The 21,356-nt window shown below is 46.5% G+C and overlaps 1 protein-coding gene across 1 annotated transcript in view; it reads right to left on the reverse strand.

The window, feature by feature from the left end:
* LOC147428637 (putative MO25-like protein At5g47540) overlaps nt 1–16,260 on the reverse strand; it is a 44,102-nt gene extending 27,842 nt beyond the window's left edge. The window contains exons 1-3 of the mRNA XM_086496397.1: nt 15,960–16,260; nt 15,588–15,749; nt 15,395–15,513 (exon numbers count right to left, since the gene is read on the reverse strand). Coding sequence (XP_086352523.1) covers nt 15,395–15,513; nt 15,588–15,749; nt 15,960–16,079 — 401 coding nt within the window. The 5' untranslated portion in view covers nt 16,080–16,260. The remainder of the gene's footprint in view (nt 1–15,394; nt 15,514–15,587; nt 15,750–15,959) is intronic.
* Nucleotides 16,261–21,356: the final 5,096 nt, after the last annotated feature.

Raw genomic sequence — 21,356 nt, forward strand, 5'->3', positions numbered from 1 at the left:
TAAATGCTTGCCATGGAAATTACAATTGTCCCCAAAAGAATCAACACAATCGGTGAAAATCCGTATTGCAGGCCACGTTACCATGTCAGCGCGAATTGCGGAGAAGCCGTACGGCAGCCACGTCAGCATGTCAACGTAGATCACGGAAGTCCGTGCTGTCTATCCATGTCAACATCCGTATTGTTCGGGTAGTCATGCCACGTCATCAGTTTGTGACAGATTTCCCTTCCAAGTAGAGTTATCCTTCCTTCCCCTCTTGTCAAATTGGAAAACCCCAAATCCTTAAATCACTCCTAGCTACTGTCACAAACCGATGACGTGGCAATACAAACGTTGACGTGGCAGCAGGACAGTACGGCATGATGACGTCGCACTACATGTACGGACTGCTTGTGAAACGTGTTGACAAGCGGCCTGTATGGACGCCCATAAAACGCGCTGACAAGGTGTTGACATCTCAAATTGTACAGAATTCCGCAAATTGAAGGCTTTTCGGGCCAGATTTTGGAGCCAGTTCTTTTTGGATCAATTGTTTTGAGTTAGAATGCTTTTGGGGCTCTACTTTTGGCATCCCTTGTAAGAATAAACGAACCCTTAGGGGCCTCACTCTACAGAGCATCTAGACACAGAGTCTGAGACCAAAGCACCCCTTCTAACGTTTTACTTTGCTCAAACATTAATATAACAAAGAAATACTGACAGGGGAGCCAGGTTTTGGGGCCAATACCTTTGAAGTTTGAACACGAAACTCCGTTGGGCCGTGTCGACTCAAGTTTTAAAATTGTGAAGTATTTTAAGTGATTCTCTCGTGTGTCGTGTCCAAGCCTATGACAGCTATGGAATTAATCCTCTCCACGGTAGTAAGGTATGCCTAAATCCCATTTTAAAGAAGAACTTGTTAATCATTCATACTTCATTGCATGCGCATTTCTCACTACACTAACATGTTCACTCCTAGGAGTTTTGCACTTTTACTCTTGCACTACCATTCACTGAAGGGTTCTATTCTTGCATAATCAATCTTTACTCTTACATATTCAATCAAAGGAACTTTTAAGATTATTTTCCTTAAGATTACAAGTTAATACATTCTAAAGTTTTGTGTTTACTACTCCTGGTTCACACTTAAGCAAAGGTCGTTGTAGTGTCTACTTTCAAGTTTGTTTTGCAACTACGAAGAAGGGTGCAACTACGAAGAAGGGGAGAGTAAGTGGATAGCTTCACGGAAGTAACAACCGTGTTGCTTGAACATAAAAACTACCATCACCTCATAGAGATGCTTCGTGGATGGCAAATGATGCAAAAAAAACAAATGGGATTCGTATAAGACGGAGTTAATTTGAAACTTATGTTAAGACAAAACCTTAACTTCCAAGAGACTCGTTTTTTTAAGGTCTTGTTGAGTAAAAATTAAAAGAAAATAAGAACTAAGGTATTATAACTTGAATGATCCTAATCTAAATTCAATTAGAATTAAAAACTTTACCGAGAAGATTTGACGCGGATAGCCCTAGCATAGCATAGAAGTCAAAAGTGTGAAATTTGTCTTATATGTTTGGAAAATGGCCGGCGCAGGTGTTTACTTGTGGGATGCAACGAGGGATGGTGCTTTCTGGCTAGGATTGATACCCGTTGGTCTATACTTTGAACTCGGGTTCATTCAATATCCTGGAATTGAGATTGGATGGGAATGAGTGCCGACCGGGTGGTGAGACCCACAAATGCGTCTGGAAATCGGCCTAATCTGGGTAGACCTAATGTTGATGGAAAAAAAACGAATAAAAATGGATCCAAGAAAGGATCGGATATGGGAGGAAGATGTGATTTAATTAAGGAATTCTTCTAATTGTTTGGTAAAGGGAAACCTTGGAAGGCTAAGAACCTAAATTAACTATTCCGCAATTGTCCTCATCAGCAGGACCTTTGCTTTGCTTTTCGAAATACTTATCTAAAAGAACTTATGGTAGATTAATTTTGTAAGCCTTTCCCAAACAAGATAAAGACAAATAAAATTGAAAATTATGTGAAGGTGCCGCCTCCACGCATAGCGGAGGAGATAGGATACCCGAGTCCTGAGACAAGGATAGCAATATGCTTGAAAAAGTATATATGACTGCTTGAAAGATAACTTGATAACCTATCGAGTTGCTCGCTACTGCTAAACCCCTCCCCCCCCCCCCCCCCCCCCTCCCTCGCTGCCCTCGCCTGCCCCCCCTCTCTTGCTACCCTCGCGCTGCTGCCCCCTCCCGCCTGTCCTCGCGCGCGGCAGCCCAGCCCGCATGCTACCCTCTCGCGCTGCCCACCCCCACCCCCCCCCCCCCCCCCCCCCCCCCCCGCTGCCCTCTCGCGCCGCCACCCCTCCGTCCGCTGCCTATTGAACTGCCACCCCCCAACCCACCTTATCCCCACCCCCCCCCGCCTTCCTCTTTCCCGAAGTCTCCTTGCAATTGGCTCTGGCGGCATTGTTTCTTTGGACAGTGCTCGGCGCGCTCGGTTGCAGAGGTTTGTTCTTCGTTCGCTTCTTCGCCACAGCAGTAGACGCAGATGGAGGCTCCAGCTCCGCCGCAAAGAGACTCGTCCGAAGCCCTCTCGCTCGACCCCGCTGAGCCCACCATTCGACTTGCTCTTTCACCGACAGAGCAAGCGAGCCTTGCCGCAGAGGTAGAGCGCTTGCAGGCGACTTCTGTCATCTGCAAGATTTTCGGCACCCGACCTAGCAGAGGAGAGCTGCGTGACCTTCTCCAGGCCCGCCTTCTCGCAGAGGTGGGCAAGATCTTGGACGTACAGATACTCGCACGAGGTTACTATTAGATCGAGTTTGAGACCTCCGAGATGGCATCCAAGGTCATCGCCATGAGTCCACTGACCATCTAAGCAGCACGAGCCCACTTTCGACAGTGGAGACATGGTTTCGACCCTACCTCGGATGTTCTAGTAGAGGAGGCAGACATCCCCATCTCCGTCTGCTTGCCGGGCTTGCGGAGGGAGTACTTACCACTTTTGTCCATGATAGGCTCAGGCATTGGGACTGTCCTGGAGACACCTCGCACGGCAGCCTCAGTAGCTGCCAAGGCGACTGGCATTCCCTCGGTTCGCGTTTTGGTCAGAGACACACACGCTCCCGAAGGTCATTCTTCTGCCTCGGGTGAGTGGGGGTTGGTTTAGATAGAGTGTGGATGTAAGGTGCAGCGGAATGAATGTTGTATTTTTTCAAGATTAGTGATCTTTATTGCTCAAGGTTCCTTTTAGTTCTTAGGGAAAGAGAGAGCTTTCTGTCTTGTAGAGTGTTGTGTTCACGAACAAAGTGAGTGGATATTGTGCGTGCAAGTGAATGAGACTGAGAGAAGGAGAGAGAAGAGATACGACACCCGAGAGGTTGTAAAACCCTCCTCCGAAGGCCCCACTCTCGTCGGCGAGAGTGGTCTACTTTGATTGCACAAAGGTGTACAATGCGTATGCAATGGACTGATGCAAGTTGGACTATGCCGATGACGATGACGACTTGATGGCTGAAATCTGTGATCTCCTAATCGCTGAATTAGGGGACTGTTTTGGTGGCTGAAAATGACTGTTTTGGCTGCGTTTTCTTGGGCTAAAGTTGGGGGGACTTCTACAACCAACGGGGGGCTGATCTGCTACTGTTCATCTGCTGGGAATGTGTGTTTGTCAATGGCTGAAATCTGTGTTTTTAGGGGCTGTTGTACCTGCTGAAAACGCTGCAACGGCAGGGCTATTCAAGGCTGAAAAACGCTGCAAGGCAGCAGTCCTAGCGTTAGTGGTTGCTTGACAAAAACGCTAACCCCCCTCAGCATCAGATCCATCGCCATCACCACCCCTCCCTTGGGGTTTCCTTCTCTAGCAGCAGATACATCGCCTTGAAGCTTCCACCTTGTGGCGTTTTACCCACCTGCAGATCAGCCCCATCATAGCGTTTTCAAATCAGCCTTATGCTGGCGTTTTTGGTCCCTCCCCCTTCGGTTACTGCTGAGAAGTTGCATGTTGAGCGGGAAGCTCCTGCTGCCTCTTCTGCCAGAAAGTGCTAACTTGGGTTTGCTTATATATTAACTTAGCAAAATTGCCCTACCTACTTTTGTTGGAAAGTCACTTAAAAATAATAAGTGAAAATACCAATAAATAGGAAAATAGGCTAAATGCAATGAAAATTTCCCCTAACTAATGCTAATGGATTCAAATGGGAACTTCGATGATCATGCTGTGTGCAACCGGAGGATATACATCTATGCTAAGTGACTGGGCATGCACGGTCTACGAATAGACTCACAAAAGTGCCAGATCACTGCTAATCTAAACTGACTTGACTGACGGGAACCTTGCTATGGTGTAGCTTGTCCACGGACACATAGGGTTGGGATGTGTCACGTGACAGTGGAGTATTCGCGCCTCCCGAACCAGTGCTTCATTTGTCGACAGATGGGCCATCTTGCGAAGGCCTGTCCACGGAGGAGACCTCGACCTACACCACAGACTCAGCCCCAGCCTGCAAGGGCCAGCCAGCAGCCATAGACAGAGACACAGCACACACACGCAGAGCTGCCCTCTGAGCCTGGGGCTCCAACGGAGGAGGGATGACAGCAGGCCCATGGTCGACGACGGCAGGGGCCACAGCGACAGCCTGGCACTCAGAGTGGTCCTCAGGCGCCTACCCAACAGCAGTGGGTTCCGACGGGGAGCCGGTTCAGTCCTCTTGAGCAGGATGAGGTCCCTGCTCCAGCCCCCACCCCAGCCTCACCCTCGACAACCCCTCCTCCCCTAGAGTTCCCCCCCTCCTCATCATCCTCCCCCACGCCTCCTGCTCCCGCCGCCTCTTCCCCCCGCCCCTCTACCTCTGCCGCTCCCCCCTGCCCCTCTTCTCCACCGCTCCCCCTTGCTCCTCCCCCCCCCTCCCGCTCCAGTTCCACAGTTGACCCAGGGGGCAGGGCCCTCTCCGGCTGCTAGGAGATCTCTTGGCAGTGCCTTTGCCACGAGTCGCCTGGCGAGAGAGGGACGGCCTTTCTTGCGACCCCCTCTACAGGTAGAGACGTCTCCCCTTGCAGCTATCCCTCGTGGTCTGACAAGCATCGACATCCAGCGCCGATGGGACTTCTTCGACTACGACTTTACTCGTTTTCTCGGCTTTACTCGTTTTCTCGGCGACCCCTCAGCAGACCATGAGGCAGCCTGCTTCAGGGTCCATGTTTTGTTCCTTGCAACTAGGGGAACAGAGGCCTTAGACTCAGCAGTTGGCTTCTCCTTTCCCCTTTGCGGCAGGGACCAGACTGAGTGGACTCTCGACTCAGTGTTGGGATGGTTGCACACACAGGTCCTAGAGTTCTCTCACCACATGGGAGAACTAGGAGTCACAGACATGCTTCAGACTTTGTGGCCATTGGCCAAGTTTGCGGTGACACCTCCAAATACAGCAGGATGTAGACACATTGTGGTTTACTTCTTTGCCGATACACAATGTTTGCCATGCTATGTGCACATTCATGAGGACTCCTGGACAGAGAAGGTTGCTTTGCGTACGCTCACTCTGCTTGGGCTTGGGCCAGGCACTCATTGCAGTCACGTCTATCTAGAGGACGCTCGGATGCGGATTACTCCCCATCCAAGCCAGCCTCGAAGATAGCCCGTTTAGCTGCTACGGCAGCATCTGTTCTCTCTCGCTCCCCATGAGGATCGTCTCATGGAACGTGGAGGGACTTGGTGGGCCCCAGTTCCAGCGACAGCGGGGCCGACTACGTCAGGAGCTTCAGCGCTGCCTTGTGGGAGGAGAGATTGATCTCCTCATGCTTCAGGAGCACCATCTGTGTGAGAGCCGCATTAGACGTTGTGGTCAGCTCTTGCGTGGACGATATGATACTTTTTGGTCAGCTGCTTTTGGACCTGGAGGTATCCAGGGTGGGGTATGTATGACTATTGCGGACTCTTTGCAGCAGGCCATTGTGGGCAGAGGGATTATTGTGCCAGGCAGGGCTCAGTGGATTACTATGCAGGTTCAAGGTTCCCTTGTGGGCTTCCTGAACATCTATGCGCCCAATGTGGCGAGTGCTCGTGCAGAATTTTGGTCACAGATAGTTGAGGCAACACTGGTGTATAGGGGGAGACTTCAACATGTTGGAGGACCCTTCTGACAAGATTGGTGGTAGCCATGCTATTGTGCATGGGGTTGAGCTGGCAGCTTGGGAGAGGTTTTGTATGACTCTGAGGGTCTCGGATGCTTGGCAACACTCTAGTTTTGTGAGGCCCCCAGATAGCCTTGCCTTCTCTCGTTCGGACCGCAGAGTGAGAGGAGTGAATCTATCGCGGATAGATCATAGATCGCTTCTACACTGGTGACCACTTCAGTGACTTGGGAGGGACAGTTGGCATTCTGGTAGGGACTTCCTTCTCAGACCATGCACCAGTGATCCTCACAGTGGCAGACAGGCAGAGGAGAGGGAGCATGATGCTTTGCATCCCAGAGAGGGTCTTGTTGGACTCTGCACTCAAAGAGCGAGTAGAGGCTCTCTGGACAGAGAGCTTGGACAGGCAGGATTCTCCTGCTAACAGAGTGGCCTCAGGACTAGCTCAGATTAGCCGTTTCTTTCTCCAGGAGTCTTTGGCTCGCCGGGCTGCAGTGAGAGAGGAGGAGCAACGCCTCAGACGGGGCATTGCTTCGTTACAGACAATGCAGGAGTAGCATCCAGACAGTCCTTGGTTGGAGGAGCAGCTACAGCAAGCTCGACAGGAGCTTATTAGCACAGAGGAGAGGCGACACGAGTTTGCTTTCCACCGACAGGCATCTCAGTGGACACAGGTGGGCGACAGAGTGATTGTTGCTTTCTTTGAGGCAGTGGGACCTCGGCATTCGCATGCCAAGGTCAATCCATTGCATAGGCCTTACGGGTCAGTTGCTTCTGAGCCTGAGGATATGCGTGCAGTTGCTACTGACTTTTACCGTGAGTTGTTGTCTGCAAAGCCTCAATCAGAGCGTCAGGATGCATGCAGGGAGCAGGTTTGGGCCAAATGCCTTGTCTTGTGACAGAGGAGATGCATTAGAAGCTTGAGTTGCCACTTCAGCTTGAGGAGTTGCACACGGCTCTTAGGGCTTTAGGTGGATTCCCCCAAGGACTGCAGTTCAGTACTTGGGCTGTCACGTTGGTTTAGACTTGTCCCTCGAGCAACAGATTGCTCCTCTCCTCCTGTCTATCAGGAGGAAGTTGTTACACTGGAGCTCAGCACGACTTTCTTTGGCTGGCAGAGCAATAGTGGCCAACCAGGTGTTGTTGGCGACTATGTGGTACATCACTTCTTGTATCAGCCAGGTAGAGAGGCTGGTCAGGAACTTCCTTTGGTCAGGACGTGACACTCAGATAGCCCGAGCCAAAGTAGCTTGGCAGGTCATCACTCTTCCTTGTTCATAGGGAGGGCTTGAGATCATTGACCCAGCACAGCAGAGCAGAGCCCTTCTTGGAAAAGTTCATAGTCAGAGGACTTCTTCCAGGTGAGGAGCCCTGGAAGGAGTTCTTGCTACAGCGGCTTCGTGCTAGGGTGCCTCAGGCTGGAGGCCCCTGGCGACCTTCGACCAGATGGATCTTAACAGAGATGCGCAGAGTTGGTTTGAGCAAGAGACTGGAGGACCGCTTCGCTGTGAGTTTGCTTCGATCTTGGGAGCTCTTGCGGCGAGGCCTGGAGCAGAGACAGCCTACTTGCACGGAGGAGCGCCTATGGCAACCCCTTGTCTGGAACCCCTTGGTTGGTAGTCGGCCTTATGTTTCCTGGGGTCCCATGGCAGCAGGTCCAGCGCGCTCTTTAGGTGACTGGTTAGAGTTCACAAGCTTGTCAGAGGAGGTGCAAGGTCTCCAGCTACAGGGCATGAGAGGGGTGCAGAGTATGTGCCAGGACATCTTAGAGGCAATTCCAGCTGAGTGGCTCACGCCTCTTGAGCCAGTAGCACCCAAGTGGATGGGAGCCTTCACACAACTGGAGGTTCTCATCTCAGTCAGGGCCTGCTCAGAGACTATTCCATCCCTTTTCTTCGAGCTTCAGGGTGGGGGACGCTTACGAGTTGCAGTAGAGGCCCCGCAGGTGGCAGTGTCATTTTCAGAGGATCCGAGTAGTGGACATCTATGGGAGGACTTGTCTCGTCGATCCCGTCCCAACAGCTCTTGAGACTGGACACTGGAGGCTGTGGGCTTGGGAGTGCTGTCCACTGGCACGAGTACAGTGGGATCCTGGTGAGTGGCTCTGGAGGGACCCCTTCTCTTCTGCAGACCACCCAGGTGTCCCGTTCCTTCAGTACATTGTTCGACTGGGACGTCATATACTAGCAGCACAGAGATAGGCCCGCCCCACTGCAGCACCTCATTGGCAAGAGGAGGGTCTCACAGCTGAGTTCTTGGCAGCCTTCTGGGAGAGGTTGTGGGACTCCAGACAGCCGAGGCGAGTCACCTTGTTTCAGTGGCTGGTCGCACACAGAGCTACAGCAGTTGGGAGCTGGCTAGTACATAGTGGTCTCTCGACCGCATGTGCAGCTTGTGACCATCTTGTGGAGAGTCAGCGTCACTGTCTTTGGGACTGCCCTTCGGCACAGCAGGTGTGGCTTCGAGTTCTTCGGCTGATGCCTGCTCTTTCCACGGCTCGATAGTACACTTTGGGAGCAGCGGCTTTGTCACGTGACACATCCCAACCCTATGTGTCCGTTGACAAGCTACACCACAACAGGGTTCACTCAATCCAATCAGTCTAGATTTAGCAGTGATCTGGCACTTTTGTGAGTCTATTCGTAGACCGTGCATGCCCAGTCACTTAGCATAGATGCATATCCTCCGGTTGCACACAGCATGATCATCAATATTCCCTTCAGGATCTATCAGATTCAGTTAGGAGAATTTTCCAGTGCATTTAGCCTATTTCCCTATTTTTGGTTAATTTCACTTATTATTTTTAAGTGACTTTCCAACAAAAGTAGGTAGGGCAATTTTGCTAAGTTAATATATAAGCAAACCCAAGTTAGCACTTTCTTGCAGAAGAGGCAGCAGGAGCTTCCCGCTCAACAGGCAACTTCTCAGCAGTACCCCCCCTCATGACCCTCTAGCGTTTTTGCATCCTCACCCCATCATTGGCGCTCCCTTCCACAACAGGCTATCGCCATCAACAGCAGCACCCTAGCGTTTGCAGATCCCTGTGATCGCCAACAGATTCCTCAGCATTGCTAGCGTTTTTCCACATCAGCCCATCAGCATTTTTGAGTTGTAGATTCAGATCAGCCTAGCGTTTTTGGCTAGCGGCAGGACTCATCAGCGTTTTCAGTTTCAGCCCCTTACCGCATCAGAACCACAGTGTTTTCAGCCTATGACACAGTAGCAAATCAGCCCCAGATTGGTTGCAGATGTTCCCCCATTTTCAGCCATAAAAACGCAGCCAAAACAGTCATTTTCAGACACCGAAACAGCCATGAATTTCAGCGATTAGAAGATCACAGATTTCAGCCATCAAATCGCCGTCATCACCACCGTCGTCGTCATCGGCATAGTCCAACTTGCATCAGTCCATTGCATACACATTGCACACCTTTGTGCAATCAAAGTAGACCACTCTCGCCGACGAGAGTGGGGCCTTCAGAGGAGGGTTTTACAACCTCTCGGGTGTCGTATCTCTTCTCTCTCCTTCTCTCAGTCTCATTCACTTGCATGCACAATATCCACTCACTTTGTTCGTGATCATAGCACTCTCCATAAAGACGGAAGGCTCTCTCCTTCCCTAAGAACTAAAAGGAACCTTGAGCAATAGAGATCACTAATCTTGAGAAAATACAACATTCATTCCGCTGCACCTAACATTGGTATCAGAGCTTTGGAAGTGTTCTGCATTACTCAAGGAAAGAACCACAAGAATTTTTTTGCTTGTTGCGATCGCACGAACCCAAGTTTACTTGGGCGTGGCGATTCCTTATCGTGTTTTGTTGAAGAGTGACAGGAATCCCAAGAAAAAAGGGCTTGTCCAGCCTCCCCATGTGTCTCTTTTCACTCATTGAGAGCGGACCGTGCACTTAGCGGCCGGCCAATCGACGTGAGGTGGGAAAAAGCAACCTTGGTGTGAGCGCAAGGCCGCCAAGGGGTGCGCCCGCAAAAAAGAGTAGAACTCGGGTAAAGAGAAGATCCTTCTCCAACGCGATTTGCAAGCAAAAGAACACCTCAAGAACCTCAAGATCCTCAAGAACCCAAGATTCTCACGAATCAAGGATCTCAAGAACCTCAAGACCCCCAAGAACCCAAGTTCCTCGTGGACTTAAGAACCCAAGACCCCAAGAACCCACAAGAACCCACAATTGCAGAATGGTCATCACTCAAAGCGGAATGGATACTTTGCCTGGAGGTGATGAGCATGAGAGAGGCGAAGAAGAATTTTCCCCACCAGGAGGTTTTTCTGACCCCTTCCCCATCTATGACACCGATTGCACTAACTCCAATGGAGGAGTTTAAGCTGTTGTTTATGGAACAAAATTTACAACGCAAAGCAAGAAATGCAGTAAGAATGGCAGCCATAGCGCGTGAGCGTGAGCAAGCACGCTTGGAAGCCAAAGAACGACAAGCCACATTGGATCATCAATTCAGAGAAAGAAAAGCAGAAATGAAACGCGGACACGCAGAGAACCAAGCAAGACAAGCAGAATTTTATCGCGAGAACAAAGCACGACTGCAAGAGATGTTGCGACTCTTTTCTCAAGTGCAGTCATCGATGCAAGAGATTCGGGAAAAGGAGACTCTCTCAGTCTCTTCTTCTCCAAAGCATGACACACAAATTTGCATGATTGTGTGAAGCATGATGATGATGTTTTGAACGACAATGATAAGCGATAATGATTTGCATGAGGATTTGGATGCCAATGATTTGCATAATGATTTGGATGACAATGACAAGCATGATGATTTGCATGATCAAGATGTGATTTCTCATAAGCATGATGAGTTGCATGAAGAAGATGTGATTGTTCACAAGGATGATGTGTTAGTGGATGCTTTTTCTAGCGAAGCTAACCTCGTTGTAGATTCGATCAATCACGAAGAACCGATCTTGGCTTTGGAGTCGAGGTCCAAAGAACCCCCACAGGACGATTCGATCAATCAGGAAGAATCAATCTTTGCTCTCCAGCCTAGGTCCAAAGAACCCTCACAGGAAGTATTATGTGTTCGCATGATTGATATGCACGCATTGTTCGAATGTTCCATTCGTGACCGTTTCCTGTATTTTAGTTAACATCGTTATGTGATCCCTTTTCCTAGGCATGACGTATTGTATGTTAAGCACGTTTCTCTCATGGATGAACACGAATGTATGCGGATTGTTCATGAAAAGCTGAAGAGTTTATATGTCAGGAAGTCACATTCCATGTCTCTTCCTTGGCATGACACAGTTTCCAAAAGATCACATGATAGTATGAGCACCAAGCATGGGCATTTTTATTGTGATTTGCCACAGTTGATTAATTTCGATCAAACAGACAAGATTCGACCGCATTGTTTGCATGTGTTTGATGAACGAGTTGTCACTCCGTCTCTATGTTCATCTACATTGCATACACAGTCTTTAGACAAGACAAGATTTTTTTCCTTCACTTTACATGGAATGGGTATGTTCATGGTTTTGTGTTGGAGATGGTTTCAAGAATTTTCAACCATGGAGATTCTTGAAGACGGAAGAAGCCGGACTCTAGAAGAAGTTGAAGCAACGAAGGAGATTCAGAAGACCTTGTGTCGCTTTCGGCGCGGCCCAAAGAAGCAAGCATTGCAGACCTTTATGAAGTTCAAGTACCGCTCGACCCACAGCAGAGTGAGCCGGCAAAGAGTCCCTTCAAGGATTCCGGATGTTGTTGGCGATCTCCCTCGACGCCATACAGTTCGGTACCAGTACCTCACTTTGAAAAGGAGGGGATGTCACGTGACACATCCCAACCCTATGTGTCCGTGGACAAGCTACACCACAACAGGGTTCACTCAGTCCAGTCAGTCTAGATTTAGCAGTGATCTGGCACTTTTGTGAGTCTATTCGTAGACCGTGCATGCCCAGTCACTTAGCATAGATGCATATCCTCCGGTTGCACACAGCATGATCATCAATATTCCCTTCAGGATCTATCAGATTCAGTTAGGAGAATTTTCCAGTGCATTTAGCCTATTTCCCTATTTTTGGTTACTTTCACTTATTATTTTTAAGTGACTTTCCAACAAAAGTAGGTAGGGCAATTTTGCTAAGTTAATATATAAGCAAACCCAAGTTAGCACTTTCTTGCAGAAGAGGCAGCAGGAGCTTCCCGCTCAACAGGCAACTTCTCAGCAGTACCCCCCCTCATGACCCTCTAGCGTTTTTGCATCCTCACCCCATCATTGGCGCTCCCTTCCACAACAGGCTATCGCCATCAACAGCAGCACCCTAGCGTTTGCAGATCCCTGTGATCGCCAACAGATTCCTCAGCATTGCTAGCGTTTTTCCACATCAGCCCATCAGCATTTTTGAGTTGTAGATTCAGATCAGCCTAGCGTTTTTGGCTAGCGGCAGGACTCATCAGCGTTTTCAGTTTCAGCCCCTTACCGCATCAGAACCACAGTGTTTTCAGCCTATGACACAGTAGCAAATCAGCCCCAGATTGGTTGCAGATGTTCCCCCATTTTCAGCCATAAAAACGCAGCCAAAACAGTCATTTTCAGACACCGAAACAGCCATGAATTTCAGCGATTAGAAGATCACAGATTTCAGCCATCAAATCGCCGTCATCACCACCGTCGTCGTCATCGGCATAGTCCAACTTGCATCAGTCCATTGCATACACATTGTACACCTTTGTGCAATCAAAGTAGACCACTCTCGCCGACGAGAGTGGGGCCTTCAGAGGAGGGTTTTACAACCTCTCGGGTGTCGTATCTCTTCTCTCTCTCAGTCTCATTCACTTGCACGCACAATATCAACTCACTTTGTTCGTGATCATAGCACTCTCCATAAAGACGGAAGGCTCTCTCCTTCCCTAAGAACTAAAAGGAACCTTGAGCAATAAAGATCACTAATCTTGAGAAAATACAACATTCATTCCGCTGCACCTAACAGGCTTGGTCCACCCTCACGGGCCCGGTACTTCAGTTTGAGCTATCTTCCACCAGTAGGATGATAGTGATGCAGGAGAGGCGACCTACACTCCAGCCTGCCACAAAGCTTACTTACAAAGGTATGCAATAGTTCGTATGTTGCTTTCAAATGCTTGAAATTTATTCTTGTTCAACATGTTTAGGATACTGTTTTCTAATATTATAGTTCTACCTTGGAAAGGTGCATTTATCAAACGGTTCGGTAAGAGGGTGGATTCCGGAAGGTTAATTTGTTGGCCGGAAAGTTAAACCCAATTTTCTGTTGTCCATTAAGTTACGTCAATAACGAGGAAAAGGATTTCGATCTATTCAAACTTTGGGAACGAGGAATTCATGTAATTAGTAAATACACTCATCTTAGGGGAACGTAATGACGGTTGTGCTCGGTCATAACCGGGAAAAAAGCGTCAGTGACCTTGAACCAAGGGTCAATTAGAGAACTCTCACCAGTTGACTTGGAAGGTAGAGTTCAAAATTAGTATTGTGGCTTTGATTTGAAAGTTGAATCAATGGAGGGTTAAGCGTTCCATATGAGAAAAGAATGAATGTTATCACCCCCTTGAGTTTGCATCAAAGAGCAGGAGTCGTCCCGTCTTGGTGTCGGTCTCAAGCGGGAGGAATGTCAGGGATCATGGTGTATCCATTTGAAGGTTGTGCAGTCGGCGGTCCTTGCATGGCCCTCACAGCCATGCCAGTAGTAGACACAAAATTCGAGTGTCCGTACACTGCCATGCCATGCCATGGGGTGTCATAAATTGGGAAAACTTTCTTCTTCTTCTTCTTTTGCTTCTGCTCATCTTGCTAGGGTTTAGGCCCCTCGGCCAGAATCGTCAAGTTGGCTAGGGTTAGGCTCAGGGAGCCTAGCCCTAGAGGTCTTCAGTAACTTGACACGTTAGCAGTTTGTGACAAACTCCTTTGCAGAGAGGGTTAAGCCCATAGGAGCCTTTGGTCGATCAATCTCGTCATTTACCATCAAAATAAGGTCATAGGTCTCCAACAGTGCCTCCATAAGCACTTTCCAATCTTCGTAGTTGGGGGTATCAAGGTTTTGATCCTTTACAAACACTGGCACCACGGAACCTTCCTGCCAAGTAACTCATGTAGCTCCGTATCATGAGTAGATCTCAAATGCTCCAAAGAATCATTCAACGTGTCATCAATTGTTTTGTTTCCACCAAAAGACCTCTCCAACATCCGTCTCTTCATCCCCGATCAAGACGCTCCAACGTCAAAAGAGAATCCTCCATAGACGACTACACAACATGCTCAAGGCTGCAAGCAACCACCTTTGAAGAGATCCACAACCTCCTCTACAAGGGACCGATAGACTAGGCTGAAATTGATCCAAGATTAGTCCCCCCTGCCGCACAAAACGCTCTTGCTGGCTGGTTGAAAAGAACAAAGGTACCAAGGAACCACCACACACAAAACCCCTTTTTCCTTCAGGATGCAGCCACAAACTCGTCTAACTACTCACTGAAAAACAGCACTCCTCCCTTGTCTACGGGCTGAAAATGCAGGTTCTGAAGTGTTCTTCAGGACAAAATCAAAGCATAGCTCTGTCAACCCATCTCAATGAAAAACACAAGGTAGAAAAGAGTCTATGTGATGAAAATGCAGCCACGTGCTGGCTGACAATATGCAATTCAAGAGTGCACAAGCCCTGCGGGCAATCTCTCAATAAAAGAGGTATAAATGCTCTGCGCACACCGACCATATGCAGGCACCCCCTCCCCCGCCCCAAGATAGAGGTGCTCAATAGCTGCCCAACTCCACACGAATTCCCCACAATCAATAAAAGGTGTAAATATTAAACCACCACCAAAAAAAAGGAGCCCCTCTGTAACATGGCCTACCAAGGGACATTCCGGGTAAAATCCCCCTAAACACTAGTCAAGGCCAGGCACAGCCACAAAGAAGCCCTCTCTAACTAGATCTAGTCGGGAAACCCAGGAGATGATCTCCAAAACTCTAACATGACCTAGACGCAGAAACCCTAAACCCAAACCTGCAACACTACTGACCCTTTCATGGGAAACACAAGTCTTACCTGAAGAATTCGGTGCAATAAAGTCCTTATCACATTTTCACTATCCCAGTATTGGCTTTTTCTTTCCAATCATTGCTGCCTTTTTTATTTAAGAAATATTAGCTGAGCTACGACACTTGTGACGCTATTAAGAATCCGCCTTCAAATCAAAAATATTAGAACAACAATTGTAATAATTGCAAGCCAAATTGTATCATATTGTCTGTTAAAAAATGCCACTTACCCTGCAACAAGAATATCCAGTAAATCTTTATTGGAGTCTAAATAGTCACTTGCAATCAGGCGGGAATGGACCTGCTGACGTTGTAAGTTTGCAATAACCTGTGTAGTGTCCTTTCGTGTCTGCCAAAAAAACATGCCAGACATTATGTGGCACGCTTTGGTGTAGGTACCAACAAACTGTTTGGTTTTCATACCTCCAAATCAAGCTTAGAAAGCAGCACAATGAGGAGCCTCATTATATTTTCTCGGAAGAATTCCTGAGTCAATTGAGTACAAGCTTCTGGAACAGGTTCAGATTCTGAGTTCCCATACAAGATAACCTTCATCTCTCTTATATTCTTCCCTAAGTCGGCCATCTGAACCCACAGCATTAAAAAAGGATTTTAACTCAAAAGAGGCCGACATGTAAGGATGGAACCAGCGAAAATCTCTCTCTCTCTCTCTCTCTCTCTCTCTCTCTCTCTCTCTCTCTCTCTCTCTCTCTCTCTCTCTCTCTCTCTCACACACACACACACACACACACACACACACACACAGCACCTACGAAAAAAGCTCCATAGGCGTACCTTCTCTTCCTTCTTTCCATCACGGGATGCAGTTGGCATATCTATATATGCAAGAAGCTCCCGTGTGCTACGAACGAGCTCTGCAGGGGTGCGCGGCTTGGTCTTAAAAATTCCCTTCATCGCAGTTGTTATCTCAGACGAAATATACACAGAGGATTTACAAGCTTTTCATGATCATCTGCGATCAGCCCACAGTTCAGCTCAAAGGCAGAGGATAAAAAAATCCTGATGCAAAACGCTTGCAAGAATTGAGGGAGATGGCGATGATTTGCGCAGAGAGCTCGACATGCGACGCGAAAATTGGAGGCGCTGACGTGTCAATTGTTTGGCCTTAATTTTCACTTCCTTCCAATCCTTTTTGACACGTGCTAGCGACCATAAAAAGGCACCAGTCACACCTTGTTAGGGTCTGTTCACGGGCAGGTTTGTTGGCGCCCTTTACTGCTGAACGATTTCCTCTACTTGCTCGCTAGCCGAAATGGCTTCTCTATATCGCCACTTCTCTCTCGCACTGTTGTCAACATCCTGCTCAACATTCCAATAATATCAAAAAGGTGAAATGATTGAAAGGTTTTTAGTTTAGTCACTATGCAGGCAAGTGTCCAAACAATACTGCTAAAAACAATGGCCAACCAAATGGAGTCACACGTAATCCCAACCAAAGGCCCTTCAACAACAACCGCCCAAATGGTGCAACAATTAACTTCATCGAAGATGCTCTCCCCGATGACCATAAAGTTGAAGGCAATTACGATGAAGGCAACGATGTCAATGACAACCCTTCTTCATGTATTTCTATGTCTCCACACACTTTACTTAAATTCAAGGGCACATTTAAGATTGAAGATACCACAATTCTCTTAAATGATAGCAGTAGTCATGATTTCATTGGTGCATGATTAGCATAACAGCTCTCTCTTTCTCTGAATACACTTCACCCCACAAAGCAAAGATTGTTTTTAATAATCAACATTTCAACGATAAGAATCAAGTCACCATTGAAGTTTGCATTGGTAAATTTTCACAGACACATACATTTTCTGTCGCACCACTGCATGGTATTAATATGATTTTAGGAATGCCTTTCCAATATGAGTTTAACGCACCAATTAACTACAAAACATGCACATTGACTCTCATCCATGAAAACAAAACTTTCTCTATCCAAGCAACACGTGAACATGAAAAAAATCCACTTCTTTACTCAAGCCAAACGAACCATTAGAAAGCAGGACCTAGTGTTTTGTAAAGACACAGTCTGTTAAAACTGAAACTCCATACCACTCTTCACGTTATGAATTTCTCTCATAGTTTAAGGATTGTTGCATGCATAATTTTCCTCTCCTTGAATTTCATCTTCATGTCTTGAAGTCCATAAAATTGACACAATCGCGATTGTGAATCTCCTTGTATTGCACCTTATTGTGTAAACCAAAGTGTACACATGCAGATACAAAACCAAATCATTGACTTCCTTGATCAAAAACTTATACAACCTAGTAGTTCACCATATGGAGCTCCAATACTTCTTGTTAATAATTAAAAAAATGGAACCTTTCATATGTATATAGACAACAAGGCTTTAAACAAGACCACCATTTAGAATAAGTTTCCTCTTCAAAGAGTCGATGATCTACTAGACAAACTGAGGGGCAAACATTTTTTAGTAAAACTGATCTTGAATTGGGGTATCATCAAGTCAAAATGTTTCAGGAAGATATTTCCAAAACTACATTCAGGACACAAACTGAGCACTACAAATTTTTTGTCATGCCATTTGGTTTGACAGATGCACTAGCAACTTTTACACGTATGATGAATATAATTTTTATTGACCATCATGATTTTGGTATTGGCTTCTTTGATGATATTCTAGTGTTCAGTAAATCTAAACAAGAACATAAAGAACATTTAACACGTGATTGATCTGCTTTCACAAAACCACTTGTATTTGAATCTCAAAGAAAGTTCATTTTATCAATCTGAGATTAAATATTTGGGACACATACTATCAAAAAAGGGAATTCATGTAGACCCAAAGAAAATTGAAGCTATCCAGTCATGGCCTATACCCAAAAACGTGCATGAGCAATGTTCTTTTATTGGTTTTTGCAATTATTGTGGGAATTTTGTTTTGAATTTTGCTTCTATCTCTCATTTTTTGACTCTCTTGTTGAAGAAAAACACTCATTATGTATAGAATTATTTACAAGAAAGCTCATTCACTGCGTTTGAAATTGCTTTAACTGCCTGATTTTTATAGACCATTCTTTGTTGTCATCACTGATCCTAGTGAATAAGATATCGGTGCAGTTCTTATGCAAGATAACTATCCACTCGCTTTTGAGAGTCGTAAGTTTAAACCTTTTGAATCAAAATTCAGTACATACGACAAACAATTAATTGTTGTAGCACATGCTTTAAATCTTTGAAAGCATTATTTAATGAGTGTTTTGATAACCAAAACTGATCAACAAGTATCAAGTATTTATCATTGCAATCCTTAACAGATAATAGGCATATTAAGTGGGCCTCCTTCACTCAATGTTTTCAATCTAACATTCAATATCAACCCGTCACTTCTTAAAAGCTGTCTTTCCACCTCATGGTTTGTCGAAAGATATAATATCTGATCGAAATTTCAAATTTCGTAGTGCTTTTTAGACTATAGTTGTTCAAAATCTTGGTACTACACTTGATTTTACTTTTGCATTCCATCCTAAGTCTAATGTCAAATGGAAGTAATCAATTGTACCATCATTGATTTACTGCAAGCTTATGTTTTTCTCAGTCAAAGAAATGGGGTGATTACCTGTGTATTTACAATTTTCCTATAACAATACCACTCACTCTGGTACATATAAATCTCCATTTGAAATTGTGTATGGTCATTCTCTTGTCACTCCTCCTTCACGTCTTTCTAATGTTGTGCCTGTTATGGATAATTTTACTATAATTTTTTATGACATTTATGCAGGTGTTCATTCTGCTATCAAGCATTCACAACAATGCTAATAAATATTGCAAGGCACGTGAATTTCACAAGATGAGGGGGAAGAGACAACAGCTGACATCACCAAAAAACGGCAAGAGGATGGCACAAGGTGGGTAACAAAGTGCTGCAACTGAACTGGCAAGAAGCTATCATCCACAATAGAGAGGAGTCCACTTCTTGAAGGTGGCTCATTCAAATCATAGCTAAAGAGAGAATTCCAAGAAGGCAATGAAGGCGGCCTTGAAAACAATGTGTAGGTGAAAATTGATTGAAGAATCTTGGTAGAGTGAGCAAAGACGAGCAGCTAGCCAACCACTAAACATACCAGCAACCAACAAGCCCCAGCAGCAATCCAAGCCAAAAACCCAACGAAAAGAGGAGGAAAGTAAACATAACAAAACAAAAGCAAAAACTAGACAAGACAAGCTTTCACAACACGTGCACACACACCAAAAATCAAGCCCTTAGAGGGCAACAAAAGGAACACACACACACACACAAACAAACAAACTCTAAGGACAAGATTTCACGTATGGGCTGCACTTATGATCCTTTTGTCCATGATGCATGTATGTCAGTTGCTACAAATTCACATGTGTGGTATTTTGAACGACAAGGTGTTCTATGGACCAATCGAGGATGGTGCCAAATGAGCCAAGTACAGAGCCTGTTAGGGTAAGGCCTATGATAAATTATGTTTCTTTGGAGTTGCCTATATTTTGAAATGTCTATGCCGATTGCGGCCTAGCTCATCAACAAAGATGAGCCTTTTGTTAAAGAGAGCCTCTACACAGAGGAGTTAGCAGATGCCAAATGCCATTGCAACTTGAAGAGGTGGAGCTTGTTCTTGTGGAGTGTTTGTATGAAAGGGTAACAGATTGTGGCCTGGTTATAGGTGCCAAAGGCTCGGAGTTGTATGAAAAAAGTGGGCAGATCCACGATGATGGTCAAGCTTTTGTGGAGCAGCAAGAAGATGAAGATGCTAATATCAAATCAGCCTATGGTAAAGAGGGCGAGAGTACCAACTCAAGATTTTGGTAGACAAGAGAGGAGGATAAAGCGGGTGCGTCCGCCTCCTATGGCAAGGAGACAGATTTCAATGAGCCGGTGATGGTAAAGGTAAGGCTACCTGCTATATGTTTAAAGATATGGTGGTTGACAATGTGAAAGAAGAGCAGGTTGAAGTGTCAGGGCTAGTCAAGGTGGATATGCAATTGAAGATGGCATGTAGCACTAAATTGATGGCCATGCTGATGAGAGTTGCAGTTGAGAGCATTGTAGCGGTGCAGTTAGTCTGCAACTGTGCAGAGAAAGGCAAGGCTGAGGATGGCGAAGTGAAGACCAAGGGAGTTGAGTAGCCTCCTTTGCTCATCACATGCAGTTGCAGTTGCCTCTAGATTGCACAAGTGATGCCTTGGGAATAGGTTCTTTTGGTCAGGTATGCAATGAAGATGAAATGAATTGGGGGTTTGATGACCCAGTGGGTGAAATGGATGAAGAGACATGGGTGCTTGTCGGTAAAGTTTTGACCAGGATACATGTGATGCGAGGGTTTGCCCTTCTACAAGTGGAGGTTCTTTTGGGAGAGCAACGGTCTGCTGCTATGGTTGTGCCAACAAAAGTTGATGTGGAGGAGTATGTGTATGCTTTTCTAGAAGTGGGAAGTTAGCCTATGGATGCTTGGAGCGGTGGAGTTATGCTAGGGACACATTATGTGGATCATTGGCTATGTGCTCGGATGCATCACTAGACGAAGCGGCTGAAGGTGGTTGGACGAGACCAAAGCCAAGTGTTTGACCTAGGTGTAAGCCATGTTGTGAAATAGGGGGTTGGGCAACCCACTTGAGCAAAAGCGGTAGAAAATAGGAGTCAGCTTCTGTACATATGGTTGTGCTTTGTGAATGCTTTGGATTGTCTGTTCAGTGTGACATCTTTTCAAGTTCTGTAAATATGCTTTTGGTCAAACATGAATGTTCAACAAAGGGGGTTGGGTAATGATGGTGCAACCAAATTTGGTCGATGACGTGAAGTGTGCTATGCAGCGCTCAGGATGCAAATAGGTGCAATCCGGAGAGCTTAAAGCAAGTATGAAGGCCCTGGGAAAACAAGTGATAGAGGAAATGTATGCCTAATTCCGCTTTTTAGGCGAAAAGGGCTCCAAAAAGGGCCAATTGGGGAGTCGGGTCTAGGTGTCTGAAGTGTTGAGACGGCGCCCTATAATGTGTTATTCGAGATGCTCTACCAGCCGGTGCAAGCGGCTTCTCAAAGGGAGCATCGATGTGGAAGATTTGCTAGTCTGAAGTTGAAAAGTTTTGTAGATCCTCGATGGGTAGGACAAGTAGGGACAGTTGGTCCGAGCTGATGCCAGTGGTGAGGGTTGAAGTGGTCAAGTTGTGGAGCAT

Source organism: Adiantum capillus-veneris, chromosome 23 (genome assembly GCF_014529385.1).
Source record: "Adiantum capillus-veneris isolate H3 chromosome 23, ASM1452938v2, whole genome shotgun sequence".
Classification (NCBI taxonomy): Eukaryota; Viridiplantae; Streptophyta; class Polypodiopsida; order Polypodiales; family Pteridaceae; genus Adiantum; species Adiantum capillus-veneris.